We start from the raw sequence: 17,784 nt of genomic DNA on the forward strand, positions 1-17,784 counted from the left end.
GGTCCAATGACAAGAGTCACAGTAGAGTCTGTTAGCAGCCAAAGCATCTGAATCCTGGGCAGAACCCAGTGCTAAGGAGTGACTTGCTTGATCCAACCCAGAAGTGATTTGACCAGTTTACCAGGACACTTTATCCAGAAAGCAAGGGAGTGACTCATCTATTGGCTCTGCTATATCTAGAAGTGAACTTAATGGGAAGAATATTTTTTGTAACCACTTTAAGTCAGAGAGCCCCATCTATCTTGGGAGCAAGGTGATAGAGGAGGGCATACTCTTCATTTGGGAGTTTTTTGCATGTTAAGTCTTGCTATATCTTTTTTGTTTTTAGTGAGGCAATTGGGGTTAAGTGACTTGCCCAGGGTCACATAGCTAGTAAGTATTAAGTGTCTGAGGCCAGATTTGAACTTAGGTACTCCTGACTCCAGGGCTGGTGTTTTATCCACTGTGCTACCTAGCTGTCCCTTTGCTATATCTTTTAAGTAAATATTCCTCTGTCAAAGCTAACTGATTGAGGTTGGTTTGAGGAGATATCAACTGGTTATCAATAATTTTGAAGATAATTGGTCAAACTGATTTTGGGGAGAAGTTAATTGGTGATTGATATTGGAGGGTCAGCTGGAGGGGTGTGGTGTATAGAGTACCAGGTCGAGAATGAGGAAGACTAATCTTTGTGAGTTCAAATCTGGCCTCAGACACTTACTACTGTGCGACCCTGGACAATTCCCTTAACCCTCATCTGTAAAATGAGCCAGAGAAGGAAATGGCAAACCACTCCAGTATCTTTGCCAAGAAAACCCCAAATGGGGTCACGAAGAGTCGGATATAACAGAAAAAAACAACTGAACAACAAATAACAATTAGAGAGGTTTCTGAACTATAGCATTAAAAAATGTTCATAGGCTAGCCCCTCAGGGTTACCCTTAGAATCTTGAGCCAGGGGAGAAATGATCTTGCTCTACAGATTTACTTGCTGGTTGGAGAGTTACTCTGGAGCCTATACGTACCACACAGTTATCTCCTGTACCTAATGGTGCTGATTACATAGTTGGGACTGAATAAACGCTCGTGTGTTAACTAATTTATTGTCTATGTTCAATGTTTCCTCAATAATGACTATGAAGAATGGTTAACTCCTGGAGGAAAACCTCTCACTGAAAAGGCCCAGGAATACCGTGCAGTGTCTTTTTTTTTTTTTTTTTGAAGGGCAATGAGGGTTAAGTGACTTGCCTAGGGTCACACAGCTAGTAAGTGTCAGATGTGTGAGGCTGGATTTGAACTCAGGTCCTCCTGAATCCAAGGCCAGTGCTTTATCCACTGTGCCACCTAGCTGCCCCCCCATGCAGTGTCTTCTAAAAGGGATATTATAAAATTGTCCACAGAAAACTACCATGGTACCTTATAGCTCTTTGTAACAGGGTACTGTGGCAAACTAGGGAGACAGTATAGGATTATGGAAATGATATTGGTCAAAGAGCCTAGAGACCTGGAATCCTTGCTCTTCCATTAACTGCAAAAGCTTGGGGAATGCTGTTACCTCTATTTTCTATCTATAAAATGAGTCTGACACATGACCTACCTACCTCAAAGAATTGTTATGAGAATCTAATAAGACAATGTATACAAAAGCACTTTGAAAAATAACAGTTGCTATATATAATGCAAGCTATTATAATCACTACTAAAACTATTTAGTATTCCTTTTAAAAAATCAATCATTCAGTAAGCATTTATTTAAAAGGCATAGCAATGATGTTCTAATAAAAATAACCTGTCAATAACCAAGACTCTGTCTGAAACCTACAAATAACCACATGAAGTACCTCAATTTGTAAACTGGTGTGGATTTTCTTCTTGTAAAGGAGTAATGTCCAGAATAATTGCAAAGTTGTTAAAGTCAAGTTGAATGATATTGGAAGTCCCTCACCAAAAATACCATTAAAGTTCAAGCCTGGATATTCTAGAACTTCATGAAAAGCACTGCCCTGTTTATTTCTATTGGGCTATCAAAGAAAGTGTGCTGGACTGGGAGATGGGAGACCGTGGTTCAAATCTAGAGATATCACTAAACTAGTGTGTGACTTTGAGCTAGTCACTCTCCCCCTCTGGGTTCCAGTGTCCCCATCCATAACATAAAGGGCTTGGATTAGGTGATCTTTGAAGCTATATTCATTAATAAAGCCCTGAGAGTCCATGAGTCTATGAAAAATGAGAAAATGAAAAAAAAAAAGGAACCTTAGAAACAACTTTTGGGCAATGCTACAAAGAGCTTTGAGCCACCATTCAGGGTTTAAATAAAAAAGGGGTAATTAAGAATATGTGATTGACCTTGGCCAATTGACAAATAGTGAATTCTCTGCAGTAAAATGCATTGTTCTGTATTTTTTTAAACTAATGCCACAGTTTATGTGGGTGGCAATGGCTGAAAAGAACAAGTTAGAACCAAGAGTCCTTTCCATCCTCGGCATTTTGCAGAGTTTTCGTTCTTTGTTTCTTTCTTTTAAAACAAAACCATGAGAAGCACTGGATAGTGTCCATCAGTCATTTGCATATGGAGCCTTTAAAATGAAAACTGGTAATTAGGAGTCTTAAAGAATGGCCTGGGGTAAATCAGCAAGGTGGCCCCTATCCCATCTTTATTTACCCAACAGCAATGTAATGAAATATTTTCAGATCATGATAGAAATTGACAAGCCCTCTTTTACTACTCCCTTGGGAATGATATGTTTGATGACTCACAAGAGTCTTGAGTGAACCATTTTGTGCTGAGCCTTTACACTGAAAGCATAAATTGCATTTATAACCATTATTATGTAATTTAGCTTTACTGCACCTATCTATTACCTGAAACTTTATTTCTTCTATTTCTGGACTATGTAATGGATGCATGAAAGCAAAGCAATTACTAAGCTATGCCTTGAGGGTTTGTTATTAGAAGAAGAGGGCTTTTGTTGTTGTTGTTAAAAAAATTGTCTTAAAAAAGGGAGAACAAGATTTTAACTTAAAAATATCTGGGTTTCTTTTTTCTGCTGGCTTTATGCCAGGATGTATTACAATGAGGAAATTTTATATTTGATTTTAATCAGAAATCTGAAGACTTACAAATGGTTTAAAAAATTGAAAGAGTTCATTAGGCTTGCCTTTATAAAAAAAACAAGTCAAGATTTTCTATCTAAGTTTAAAAAAAAAAGACCTGAGAGAACAGTCTATTTCAAAAGAGTGTTGGTCTTGCAATCAGGAGAAAAATGAAGTTGGACATGCCACTTATCTTCTCTAAGCACAAGTTTCCTTGTCTGTATTCAAATACTTAAGGGGATCTGTGATCTCCATGGGTCCTCCAACAATTCAGACAATTCACCCCTGCCTGCCTACCCTGTGTGACTTTTATTCCCATTTTCCCAAAAGTTCACTTCAAAGGGTTCACCCAATGGGATGTAGCCTTCTCTGCTTTCTCCCCATATTATAAAGCTATGAAGAAAGCATGTCACTCTCATCTCTCTATGCCCTATATGTTAAAGTGCTGGGAAGTCAAATGAAATTGTAGATGTGTTCATAGGCTATGTACCTTTAAGAAATAAAGTTTTTTTATGTGAACTAAACATTATCTTTTAAGGTCAAGTTTTTAAAAGCATATCAATAAAAGACCAAACACCCCAGATGAAAGTAAACAAAAAGTTAAGATGGGACCACTGGATTTGAAAAGGTAAAACATCACACATAAGGGAAAATCAATGATGTTTTAAGCATTGATGGGGCAGGGCCTAAATAGGATCCTTTTTGAACTGTGGACTAGTGACCCACAAAGCTAAAGCATACCCTCAGAGCTGGCTCCTCAGGACCTCCAGAACTCAGCTAATTCTTATGACTTAAACCTTCAGGCATCACATAGCACTTTGTTTTACTCTTCTCTAAGTAAAACATATATTATTGCGTTTGTGTCACAACACCCAACTAGATTGAAACCTCCATGAGGACGGGCCTCCTGTCTTTAATAAATTTACCATGTGCCCAAGGGTTTAGCACAAGGCTTTGCATAGTATAGACATGTGATAAATATTTGGTCTCTATTGTAACGATTGGAATGATGCCACCTGCTGGAGAGCTACTGTAGGAAAGCTCCACCATGAGGAGAAGGTGCCTGAGGGCAAGCCATGTGGTCAGTTCCTTTGTGTCAGGAAGTGACATTTGCTTGTGGGTACTGTCTATCAAAGCTACCAGCCATCAACTTGAGGAGCCTCCCATTTCTGGGAGGAGAACATGAAGTAGGAAGCTGACTCTAGCGGAGGGGTTCTTCCTCTTTTTGTTCCTGACGTGGCTGTGGCGGGCCAAATGATGGGATCTCTTAGAAATAGTTAGATTTTTACCTTTCTCTCTGATCCTAATGCTCTTTAATAAATACTTAAACACTTAAATACTCTTGCTAAAGCTTATAATTTATTGGCGACAACTCATTAGATTCAGATAGTATAGCTAGAATTTTAGCCCCTTACACTATCCATAGCTTACTCCAGATACTACCAGGTGTTTTATGAGGACCAGTGCTTACTTACAGGTGATAAGGAAATTTGTGTTCTTTACTAGTCAATAAATATTTATTAAATGCCTTCTATGAGCCAGGCACTGTGCTGTGTTGGGGATACGAATGCAAAAAAAAAAAAAAAGAATGAAAGAAAGAAAGAAAGTTCCTGATCTCAAAGAACTTACAATATAATGACTAGAACTTGTCTTCAGAAACATAGGTAATTAAGCTTAGAACTTTATCTATTTTACCTTTGAAATAATAGGATGCCATGGCAAGAACTGTCCCTATTTATGTGGATGGACTATTTTCTGTTATTATATTGAAACAATAAATAAATATATGTACCAACTATTCTTTTTTTTTTCTCCTTCAGTGGATTAAACAATATCATTAAGGAATAAAGATATATTAAGTTGGGGATTTTTAACTTGGGATCTGTGACTTGTTTTTGTTTTGTAAATAATTTTTTAGCCATTTCAATATAGCTGGTGTTCTTTGTAATTCTTTATTATTTTATCTCATACATTTAAAACAAGTTGAGAAGGTGTCCATAGACTTCACCAGACTACCAGATTGGTCCATACACACAAAAAAAGTTAGGAACTCCTGCCTTGGATTCTTTTATACACATTTGAGTGACTTAGAAAGTTAACTTAATTCAATTCAGTAAATATTCATTAAAGCATATATATATATATATATATGTATATATATATAAAATGCTAATTAACTTAATTTTTATTTTTAGCTTCAAATAGCCTTTAGACATTACTAATCAATTCTTCTTTTTATAATTAGTAACATATTTCTCTTCCCTACTAAAGCATTTGATTTTTTCCCCTCATTTTGCTTAACGGTGAGTCAAACAATGAAAATGTCGTGTAAGTTATAAAATTATTATAAATTTAAAATACATATAAAGTATAAAATTATTCCTTTAGGTATTCAAAAATTTTAATGAACATTTAAATACAACAAATTAAAATTTAATTAATTAAAAATGTAAAAATTATGCAGCATTTCAATGGAAAATTATATTAATATGCTCTAAGCTTAAAACATATTAAAGTCTACATAAATATTAATTAATCAATCAATCAACAAGCATTTATTAAGAGCCTACTAAGTGTCAGAGCACTGTGCTAGGTTCTAGGGCTACAAAGAATGAATGAAATCATTCTTCCTCTCAAGTAGCTCACCTCCAAAAGTAGTCCAAACAATACCTGAATAGGAATCCCATTGACAACATTCAATAAATGATTATCCAGCCATTAGTGTTGACCCTTAGTGAAAGATAACTTAGTTAACACATTCTGCCTTTGAATACCTCTCATTATTAGGCCTGTTGTTATACCCAACCAAATCAGCCTTTATGACACTTCATCTAACGCTCCCAGTTCTGCCCCATGAGGCCAAGAACCATAAACCTAATCAGGCTAGCTCTTCAAATACTCCAAGGCATCTTCATTCCCCATGTCTTGTCTCTTCTCCAAGCTTAATTCCTTAATTCCTTCCCCTGCTTTTCATCAGGCATAGTTTCCAGTTCCCTAAATATCCTGGACAAACTCCAGCTTTTCTGGCATCCTTCCAAAAATGTGCCATCCTAAACCAAATACAACACTCCTTTGTGATCTGAGATGGAATATGGTGGGGCTAGGACATCCCTTGTCACAGACACCAGAATCCCATAAGCATTTCTGTTAATTATTCTGAACTACTAATGCATACTAGGTTTAAAGTCCTGTCAAACATTCAGGCCATTTGCACATGAATTGTTATATAGCAATGACTTTGTCATTCTTAATTTGTAGAGTTATTTTTTTAAAAAAGATGCTACTGGAAGACTTTACATTTATCCCTGGTCAATTTTATCTTATTAGATTTTCACCGTGGTTTTAGTATATGGAAATGTGTTGTATACTGATTCTGTCACGTGGCCTATTAGCTATCCTTCCAAGCTCTGTGTCATTCATACATTTGATAAGAATACCACCTTCCATTCATCTGTATCACTGGAAAATATGACAGGAGTTAGCATTCAAGTTTTACTTGGAGCTAGAGTTAAGCCTGCTTAGTTTGAAGGGAAGAATTAGTCTATGAAGCTTTAAGAAATACAGAGGGAGACCAAATCAGGAGTGAGAGGATGAAGGCAGCATTGTAAAAATCAAAAGGTCAACTTAATTTTTGCTCTCTTGCCGCCTACTTTCTCTTCCTCCTAGCATGTTTGCCTATGGCCTGCACTTCCAGGTATTCTTAAAAGTATTGTTAAGAGACTAGTTCTTAGCTAGAGATCAACTAATTTCAACTAATATGTTACTGATAATGGTACTATCTATTCAAAGGAGATGAATTTGGCTAGGGAATTTTTGAAAATAGAAAATAAAAGGCTTTATGATTCAAAGGAATTTGTCTCTAATGGTGGGATTTTAGGTACAAGGAGAAAAGTTATGGAAACAAAAGTTGTGGGTCTGTGGTCATGCCAGATGATTTAATTATACCACAGACCTTAGAGGAGCATCATGGTATAATGGATAGGACAGTTGATCTAGAGATAGAAAAATCTGGGCTCCAATCCCACCTCAGATGCCAACTAGTTGTTCAAACCTGGGCAAGTTACGTAACCTCTCTGTGCCTCAGTTTCTTCATCTATAAAATGAGAGTATTGAATTAGGTAGCCTCTAAGGTCCCCTAAATCTTTGAGCCCATCATCTTTATAACCTACAATACATTAAACAGCCACCAATGCTATCAAGAGGGAGTGGTTTAGAATCAAAAAGTTAAACAAATGATTACTTTTATCTTGAAGTACATTTTAATGCACATCGGTGTATATGATGTGTTGACCTATTGATTTTGTCAATATCTGTTATATTACTCATACAATATTTAATTGCCTATTATGTGAGGACATTGTTGTTGTTTAGTCATTCATTTGTGTCTGACTCTTCATGAACCCATGGACCATAGCACATCAGACCATTCTATCCTCTACTACATCTCGAAATCTGTCAAAATTCATGTTTATTGTTTCCACGACACTATCTTATCCATCTCATCCTCTGCTGACCCCTTTTCCTTTTGCTTTCAAGCTTTCTCAACAGCAGGGTTTTTTTTCCAATTAGTCCTGTCTTTTTATCATGTGGCCCCACTATTTAATCTTTAGTTTCACTATTTGGCCTTCCAGTGAATAAATGGAAACTGGCCCTACTAATATAGGAAAAGAGCAAGAGGAATGCCCCTGAAATTTAGAATAGGTTCTGGATAGATGTCTTTGGAGAATTTATGGAAAAACATAGACAAGATGAAAAAATGGCTGGACTGAGATCTGCATTAGAGGAAAGAACTCCAATGAGAAGACAGGTCCACTAATTTAATATGATTAAATCAATAAAATCATTAATCTTTGAAGAATTGACATATTATTCTTTATATCTTCTAAGAATTTACACACACATACACACATATACATGTGTGTCTACATATGCATACATACATGTGTGCAGTCTTTTTTTTCCTTTACAATTTGGAAAAATTGGTATCTTTTGGTTTTACTAGATAAAGAACCTCTGAATAGAAGGGACCATGCCTCATATTTTATCTCTCTCTTTTTTAAAGCTATTCCACAGACATTAAGACTATCTTTGAAAGGCTGGGAGAGTTTGTAATCTATATTGGTAGAATGGAACAGCTATGTCAAGATCATGGAGCTATCCATATATCAAAGCAAATGTTACATGATCATAGCACCTCTTTTCCCAGAATTCATAGTATAGTATATTGTACTGTGACAAAGAAATGAAATCAAAACAGAAACTTCCTGATAAATTTATGTATAAATACATGTACATGTATATGTATATGTATGTATGCATACATGTATAGAGAGCTGACACTGGTGCCCAATGCTGCAAGACAAAGCTTATGTTTTCTAGGGTAGCAAATGTAAACATGAGGCTGTATTATCATTTGCCTCTGAAAACTGACTACTTCAGAGTAATCTCTTTTGTATAATGTATCTGAATAAAAGAAGAAAACTGATGGTGTAAGTCAAGTGACATTCAGCTTAGGTTAGGATTCTGGATTATTGTATTCAGATATCTCCAGGAAGGCCAACCACTATGACAGAGAGCTAGTAGAGGAAAGATCATTATTTTAATCAATATTGAAATTTCATTCCATCATGCTACAGAAGCAGAATATTAAAGTCACAGATTATGTAGGTGTAAGGTTTTAATAAAACTGTGCCAAAAACAAAGTCAATAGCTTCAGAATTAAGATTAACTTCCTACATGCCAATTGATTGGAATATGCTACAATATTCTAGAACTGGTATGGTTACAAAGGCTTCTAGTTCTAATTCTGCAGTTATTTGGATCTCTTTAATTTGCAACACCCTGACCCCATCTTGTAGTCTATTTTGACTTTGAGTCTATTTATTACTGATTTATCATGAGAGAATACCACCAATGAATCTCTGACATCTTTTTCTTTCCCTGTTACACAAATTATACTGTTGATTTGAGACTTTAATGTGAAACACATAGTTACAGGTGACACAGAATTACTGGAAGCTCTTTAGAATGATAGAATAACACTCAGACTCTTCCCTTTCAGTGAGAATGCTTAACTGGTAAGAGAAAATCCATACCTATCAACAAGTTTCCTAGCAATCAGACTGGTAATTAATGTGTGTATGTATATACATATATATATATGTTTCTAATAAATTTGGCTGGTTGAAAGACAATATAGAGTGATTGATTTCATTTATTTCAACAATTACTTCATACATTTGTTGTTGTTTTGGATTATTCAACTTTCCTAGGTCTAGGCTATTCTTGTTTATCATTGCTTACCTCTGTTACATTACTTAAAGAACAGCTATAGTAACAAAATTATGACTCTGGTAGGGTTAATTTGCAAAAGGATACCTTATATGGGCAAATACTACAGTCATATTTATTGACTGGTAAATTAAAAACAGCTAGCCAAAACAGATGGTTTAAGAGATATGAAATGGGTAGAAAAGACTGGTCTAAGCCCCAAAGTGGCACTGGGCAGTTTGCATGTAAGAGAAACTCTCAATTAAATCCCATATCCTAACATAACTATATCTTATCTATAAATCAAGCCTGGAAATATTTTGAGGATATTTCAATATGGACTCCTATTGAAATACAGCTTGCTTGTTGTCTGAAGACCAGCCCAATTAATATCTGTGAGATTTTTCTCCAAGTTGACCATATGTTAATGAACTTTTTTTCATCTAGAATAATCTCAAAAACCAAATTTGTAGTCATGGATATGTTGCAATCTGGCTAATGCAGGGATTACCTACAACAACAAAATCATGAATCCTTGAAATATTGAAGTATTAGTTATTATAAAACTTTGCATTTAATATGCTATTAGCAATGGTGATCATATTTCTAAGTCTTCTATTACTGTTCTTTGGATGAAAAGAGATGTATCAATCTTAAATAGATTTAGGGACTTAAATATGTTGGATAATATAATTTGACAGTCCTACTTTGAATCATGGAGTATTAGAAGCAATACCTCACTTTTTGGAGATAGATTAACTCTTTGAGACCATTATTAACATACAATTTAGTATCTCCTTAAATATTAGTCATTGGGTAAAAATGACAACCATTTGCCAGTGAGAATGTTATTATATTCAAGTCTTTGAAATATAGCATTAGACGAATGCAAGGCATTCATGTTATAAAGTCCAGCACCTTGACTTTATTCTCTTAGACAAAATGAGGTTGCTTTACTTGGAAACTGATTTAGAAAAATTAAGCAACTTGCCCCAAACAATCAGCAGAACTGGTGTTTTAGTTTGTGTGGGAACTCAAATAAGTTGTCCTAACTCTTCATTTTATTCAAAGAAACCAAACCCATATTTCCTTTTAAAAGTATAGGAAGCAGAATATGGAACATATATTCCACTAATATAGTAACTCCTACACATCAAACTTTCCCATATTGAACTTTCAAATTCAACTGCTGGCTTTGGTTGTATTGTTATATAACTTTAAACAAGAATTTTAATCAAGTTATTCCTTTCTCACCCATTAGAGATGAGTAAATGGGAAGCTATTTTTTTAACAAACATTTTTTCATCTCTAGTACTACTTTACGGGCCTTCACCTGTAAATGGCAGATGCCGGATAAGATCCTGTGTCGTAGCTGGCCCGCACACGCCCACGATACAGCTCCACGGCTATATGATCTTTGTCACCTTTATACAGAAGAATTCCACTGTCCTCATCTGTGGCAATCTAATGAGAAAGTAATCACTGAATTATAAGGAAAAAAGTAATCACGCTAGCACAATGTTTCATTCCAAACACAGTGGGAAGACTAAATTTAAAGTCTGTTTTCTTAGAGTAATGGGGAAATCTGAATGCATGCCCAACTCCCCTACTATCAAAGGAAAGAAAATCTATCCTCTGCTTTGTAGTGAAATAAGGAAATATTAAACAAGGAGATAAAGTGGTGGTGGGAAGGGCATGTGTTCAATTATCAAATAATGATCAACATTTTACAAGCTAATAATTTCATCTGTTCTGGTTGTTGTTGTTGTTTTTTTTTTTACATGATGTTTACAAACCTATGTGACTCTCCGCAAATTACTTTACTTTCCCAGGCCTCAGTTTCGTCATCTGTGGGCTTGGATCAATTACCTTCTGAGGGTCCTCCTAACTCTAGCTATGACACTATGTTTTGTATTTCACTGGCGATCTATAACAGTTGTAATTACAAAATGATAAGGCTGGTTTTAATTTACCCTTACACAAAACTAATCTCGGTACTTTAGAATTGCATCATGTATATGACAACTTTAAGAAAAAAATACGCTTTGTTATTTTATTCCCTTTGGGTCTCAGAAATTACTTTGAAGCCACTACTGGGTGTGAGCCCTGTGACCCCTCTGAGTATTGTCTGCCTTGAACCAAAATAGGAAATGTTGGACAATGGAAGAAAAGTTATGTTCTCTTCAAAGTAATTAGATTCATTTCCTAGAAAATACTGATGGGTTGATTGTTGCCCATTGTCAATAACTACTGCTTCTTTTACCATCTTGAAAGCTATATACTTACACACACACACACACACACACACACACACACACACACACACACAGACAACCAGGGTATATAAAGAACAGTTTTCCTAGATAGCCATCCATTACAAGGATGGTCCAAAGTGGGTATTTCTTTTTCCTTCTCTCAATCTAGAAGGAAACATAAGAAATCTTACATATCCTTATTTATATGTTTTAAAGGACAAGTAATATTGTTCACAAGTTTGCGTGACCTTGAAACACAAAACAAAAAATGTTTCACATTTTCTGGTATCTTCAGAGGTTAATCAATGACAACTATTTTTTGAATGAATAAATGAATGAATGAATTTAAACACTGCCTACTCCTTTTCTGCACATGAAGAGAATTGGGATCATTATGTAATTACTCCTTTTAAAATGTAAAAGTGGGAGGTGAAAGTACACCTGTTTTAATGTAGTTTATTCTACGACTAGAAGAATACCTACAGTTTCTTAGTGTTCATTTTCCTTCATTTGATATATTTATTGTAATTATTTATATGCTAGGTACTGTAGTGGACCTGAGTGGAATGTCCACAAATATGTACTGAGCACCTCCTGTGTATAAATCAATCTTTTAATGCTGGAGGAAATAGAAACTCTCAAGAAGAGACATAGGTTCTGCCCTCAATGAGCTTACAGTCTAGTGCAAATTATTATGAGTAAATTATTGTTCCAGGTGCAATACATACAGTGACAACAATGAAAAACAGCCCCTGTCTTTGAGTGATTTTTTTTAACATTCTATTGATAGTGATAGAACATGTGAATGATATAACCTGTAAACAGAGAAGTAAATACAAAGTGATTTGCAAAGGCATAGAGCATCAACAGGTTGGCCAGTGTTCTCAATATTTTTTGACATGGAGCCCCTTTTACAATCTGATAAAGCATATGGACCCTTTCTCAGTATCATGTTTTTAAACTCATAAAATATAAGTATTATACAGAAAAATATGTATTGTAATAAAGATGTAATTTTTTTTCTATCCAAGTTCGTTAATGCCCCTATAGAACAGAATTAGTGGGGTCTGGAAGGGCTTCAGGTAGGAGGTGACACTTGAATTGACACTTTAAGAAGGCCCAGGAATTCTAAGAAACCAAGATCAGGAGGGAGTGCATGGGTCCCTCAGAAGAACATTTGAGTTTTTGATTTTAGTAATAATTGCAGTCAGAATTCTGAAATTATATGGCTGTCTTCAGATCTAAGTCTAGAATAATGAAATCACCAATTTCCAAGAAATCAGAGCTAAATATAGACTCACCTTTTTTCTTTCTGTATTTCATTATATCATTTCCTTCATTACATCAGTTAGTTAATACAATTAAATACTTTCTATGTAATTTTAAGTATATGTTTTGGGAAGGAAAAATTACTGAAGCTTTTCCACCTGAATCTTGTCTTAACATTTTCCCATTTCTTCAAGGTTTCAATAAAGCCAAGAACTCCTCACTGGCAGCTTTCATTACCTTCCTTTTTCTTTTTCAGAAAAGTATGATCTATTAACTAGGCCCAATGTCTGCTTTTCAAAAGAGAAAAAACCAAACCTATCCAAACCAAACAGCTTTGGCTTGAGATCAGGCATCTTACCTGTAAAGTGATGTTTGTCTGAGGCTGAACCTTGGCTGCAGGTATTTGAAGATAAGATTCCTTGTTGACAAAATTGACACTGACCAGCTTTTCACACTTTTCACCCTGGTAGCCCGACAGACACTGACATATCGGTTCATTTATCTTTATGATGCACTGGGCTCCGTTTTGACACTCAAAATTATCACAAGGGCTGGTGCGAGGTAGAACCATTGGTGGAGAAAACTCACAAAATAAGCCGCTACATTTCAAACAGAGAAAATAATATTTTACCACCTTAGTAGTCAGGAATGTATGAAAAGGAGATTAAGTTTAAACACACCTTTTCTAAATCTTTTCTTACCTGTAACCTTCAGGGCAGATGCAAGTATAGCCATTCACTGCATCTGTACAATGGGCTCCATTCTTACACTTGTTGTCCTGACAGTCATCATAGTCAATATCACAGTGCTCACCTACATATCCAGGGGTGCAATCGCATCTGTTTTGATAAATAAATCAGTTTGGTGAATTCAAATTAATTAAATGTTATATTTAAAAAGATGTCACCATATTTAAATAACTGAGTCTTGAAAAGGGATCCTCTCTAATCCCATCCCCAAAGGCTTATCTGCAAAAATCATCCTGTCTTTAAAAAAGAATGTAAGGGGCAGCTAGGTGGCACAGTGGATAGAGCACCTGCCCTGGATTCAGGAGGACCTGAGTTCAAATCCAGCCTCAGACACTTGACACTTACTAGCTGTGTGACCGTGGGCAAGTCACTTAACCCCAATTGCCTCACCAAAAAAGAAAAGAAAAGAAAAGAATGTAAACTCTTTGAGGAAAGGACCTATTTAAATCTTGTTTTTCTCTCTTTTATTCCCAGCCTTCTAATGGTGCCTAGAATGTAGTAGGTGCTTGATAAATGTTTGCTCAATTGAATCATTGCATATTTACTGTCTTTTCTTACATTTCACGCAGCTTAGTTTCACATAGTGCTTTTCAGGAATTATTTAAATTTATGCAGCACTTTCCTCACAACCCCTTTATGAAGTCAACAGGACAAGTGCTGTTAAGTAATTTCCGACTCTCCATGACCCAATTTGGGGTTTTCTTGGCACAGACACTGGAGTGTTTTACCATTTCCTTCTCCAACTCATTTTATAGATGAGGAAACTGAGGTAAATATGGTTAAGTGACTTCCCCAGCTAGTAGTAGCTTGATAGCTAGTAGGTATCTGAGACTGCATTTGAATTCAGGTCCTCCTGAATCCAGGGCTGGCACTTTATTCAGTGAACAACCTAGCTGCCCAACAGCACAAGAGAGATTACCCATATTTTACAGATAAAGAAACTGAGACTTAGAAAATCAAAGAAACTTGCCCAAGGGACATAAAATAAGTAGTAAAGGCAGGTTTCAAAGTGAAGTCTTTTACTCCTAATCAAGCAGTCCTCCTAAGCAGAGATAGTCTTAGTTCTCCATTTGTTGTTATTGTTGCTATTTTTGCTATTCTCCTAATTCTTTTTTTTTTTAAATTTGATAGTACTTTATTTTTTCCAGTTACATGTAAAGATAGTAGGTTTTTTCTTTTGTTTTGTCTTGTTTTACTTTTGCAGGGCAAGGAGGGTTAAGTGACTTGCCCAGGGTCACACAGCTAATAAGTGTCAAGTGTCTGAGGTCACATTTGAACTCAGGCCCTTCTGAATGCAGGGATGATGCTTTATCCTCTGCACCACCAAGCTGCCCCTAAAGGTAGTTGTAAACATTAATTTTTGTAAGATTTTGAGTTCCAAATTTTTCTCCCTCCTTCCCTTCCCTAAGACAGCAAGCAATCTGATATATGTTATATAGGTTACAATCATATTAAAATTATGTCCACATTAGTCATGTTATGAAAGAAGAATTAAAACAATAGGGAAAAACACAAGAAAGAAAAAACAAACAAAAAAGAAAAGTGAAAATAGTATGCTTTGATATGCATTCAGAATCCATAGTTCTTTTCCTGCATATGGAGAACATTTTCCCTTATGAGTCTTTTAGAATCATCTTGGATCATTGTATTGCTGAGAAGAGCTAAATCCATCATAGTTGATCATTGGACAATGTTGCTGTTATTGTGTACAATGTTCTCCTGGTTCTGTTCACTTCACTCAGCATCAGTTCATGTAAGTTTTTCTAGGATTTTCTGAAATCCATCTGCTCGTTATTTCTTTCATCACAATAGTGTTCCATTACATTCATGTACCACAGCTTGCTTAGCTATTCCCCAATTGATGGGAATTCCCTTAATTTCCAATTCTTTGCCACCACAAAAAGAGCAACTATAAATATTTTTGCAAATGTGGATCCTTTCCTTTTCCCTTTTCTATGATCTCTTTGGGATACAGACCTAGTAGTAGTATTTACTGGATCAAAAAGTGAGTACAGTTTATAGCCCTTTTGTTATAGTTCCAAATTGCTCTCCAGAATGGTTGTATCAGTTCACAACTCCACTAACAATGCATTAGTGTTCCAATTTTCCCACAGCTTCTCCAAAATTTTTCATTTTTACTTTTTTGTCATATTAGCCAGTCTGAGAGGTGTGAGGTGTTACCTCAGAGTTGTTTATTTTGCATTTCTCTAACCAATAGTGATTTAGAGCATTTTTTCATATGGCAATGGATAGCTTTGATTTCTTCATCTGAAGATTTCCTGTTCATATCCTTTGACCATTTATCAATTGGTCTTATTATTATAAATTTTATATTCTTATAAATTTGATTCAGTTATCTATATGTTTGAGAAATGAGGCCTTTATCAGAAACACTGACTGTAAAAATTGTTTCCCAGATTTCTGCTTTCCTTCTATTCTTGGTTGCATTGAATTTGTTTGTGCAAAACCTTTTTAATTTAATGTAATCAAAGTTAGTTTTGCATTTCATAATGTTCTGTCTCTTGTTTGGTGACAAATTCTTCCCCTCTCCATATATCTGACAAGTAAACTATTCCTTCCTCTCCTAATTTGCCTACAGTATCACTTTTTATGTCTAACTCATATACACATTTTGAACTTATTTTGGTTTACTTCTCTATTTGTAACCCCGGCACTTAACATAGTACTTTGCACACAATAATGACTTAATAAATGCTTCATTCATTCATTCCTTTCCTCCACTACATCATGCTGGCTTTCCTATCTACTAATGTGAAAGTGGGGGGGGCAGCTAGGTGGCACAGTGGATAAGAGCACCGGTTCTGGATTCAGGAGGACCTGAGTTCAAATCCGGCCTCGGACACTTGACACTTACTAGCTGTGTGACCCTGGGCAAGTCACTTAACCCCCATTGCCCCGAAACTGCCCCCCCCCAAAAAAAGAAAAAAGAAAGTAATACAGACTCTGTTAATGACAATAAATATCAACAATTTAAGAAAAATGACCCATCACAAATATCATGACTTATCTTTTTCACCTTTATTCCATGTTTTATGTGCTCAGAGCATGATTTTTTTTTCAGGTTCTGCCTCTTTTCCTTGAGTTTTTTTTATATATGCTAGTAATCATTTGAATACCTGATTTCCAATATTAAGCATATACATATATATATATATACATATATATATAAACACACACACATATATGTGTAGATATATACACACACACAGATATATGTGTAGACATATACACACACACAGATATATACATATAATTGCTTAATATGTTTTCTTTTCCAGAATACGTTGGAGACACTTGTGAATGCTGTAAGGTTAAGAATGCACTTAAATATATTAACTTTGAAAGAAATTAATTTATAATTCACTCCATGTTTAAATGTTGATGAACATGATGCTCTGGGTTAGCCAATCTCTCTGAGGTCATTGCAGTCCATAAATCCATAATTAGGATTATTACTATCTGTAAGTCTAGTATATAGTATTTTATACTCCAAAATTAGGCTTTTTCCACTTCATCACATACTCATGGAATACATCTTAATGATAACCATTATTTCTATTTTAAGTTCATGCCCCTTTTAATGCCTCATCACCTTTGGCTACCGTCAAATGAGGTATTTGAGGTAACCTGGTACAGTGCAGAGAATGCAGGCTGTAGCTCTGCAACTTACTTTCTTGTGTGCCTGAAGACAAGTCATTTAACCGATTTAGTCTTGAGTTTCCACATCTTTAAAATGGGGAGTTAGTTTAAATGGTGTTTAAAGGTCTTTCTCACTCTAAGTTTATGATCCTATGAATGAAGTGGTCTACTGTCTTATTCCTAAGGCTACAATTCTGAATTCAAATTCTGGATTAAGAAAAATACTTGGGGCAGCTAGGTGGCTCAGTGGATAAAGCACTAGCCTTGGATTCAGGAGGACCTGAGTTCAAATTCAGCCTCAGACACTCAACACTAGCTATGTGACCTTGGGCAAGTCACTTAACCCTCACTGCCCCACGAACATTTTTTTAAAAATTAAAAAAAAAAGAAAAAGACTTGAAAGATGGTGGAGTAAAGGCAGGGATTTACCTGAGCTCTCCCAACTTCCCCTCCAAACAACATTAAAATAATGCCTAAAAAAAATTATGGAGCAGCAGAACCAAAAAAGG

General features: G+C 35.5%; 1 protein-coding gene across 1 annotated transcript in view; it reads right to left on the reverse strand.

Moving 5' to 3' along the window:
* Window positions 1-17,784, reverse strand: part of SLIT2 (slit guidance ligand 2) — a 412,300-nt gene that overhangs the window by 15,444 nt on the left and 379,072 nt on the right. Inside the window, 3 exon segments of the mRNA XM_043972009.1 lie at window positions 10,676-10,806; window positions 13,225-13,465; window positions 13,568-13,705. Coding sequence (XP_043827944.1) covers window positions 10,676-10,806; window positions 13,225-13,465; window positions 13,568-13,705 — 510 coding nt within the window.

The sequence above is a fragment of the Dromiciops gliroides genome, chromosome 6 (genome assembly GCF_019393635.1).
Source record: "Dromiciops gliroides isolate mDroGli1 chromosome 6, mDroGli1.pri, whole genome shotgun sequence".
Lineage (NCBI taxonomy): Eukaryota > Metazoa > Chordata > Mammalia > Microbiotheria > Microbiotheriidae > Dromiciops > Dromiciops gliroides.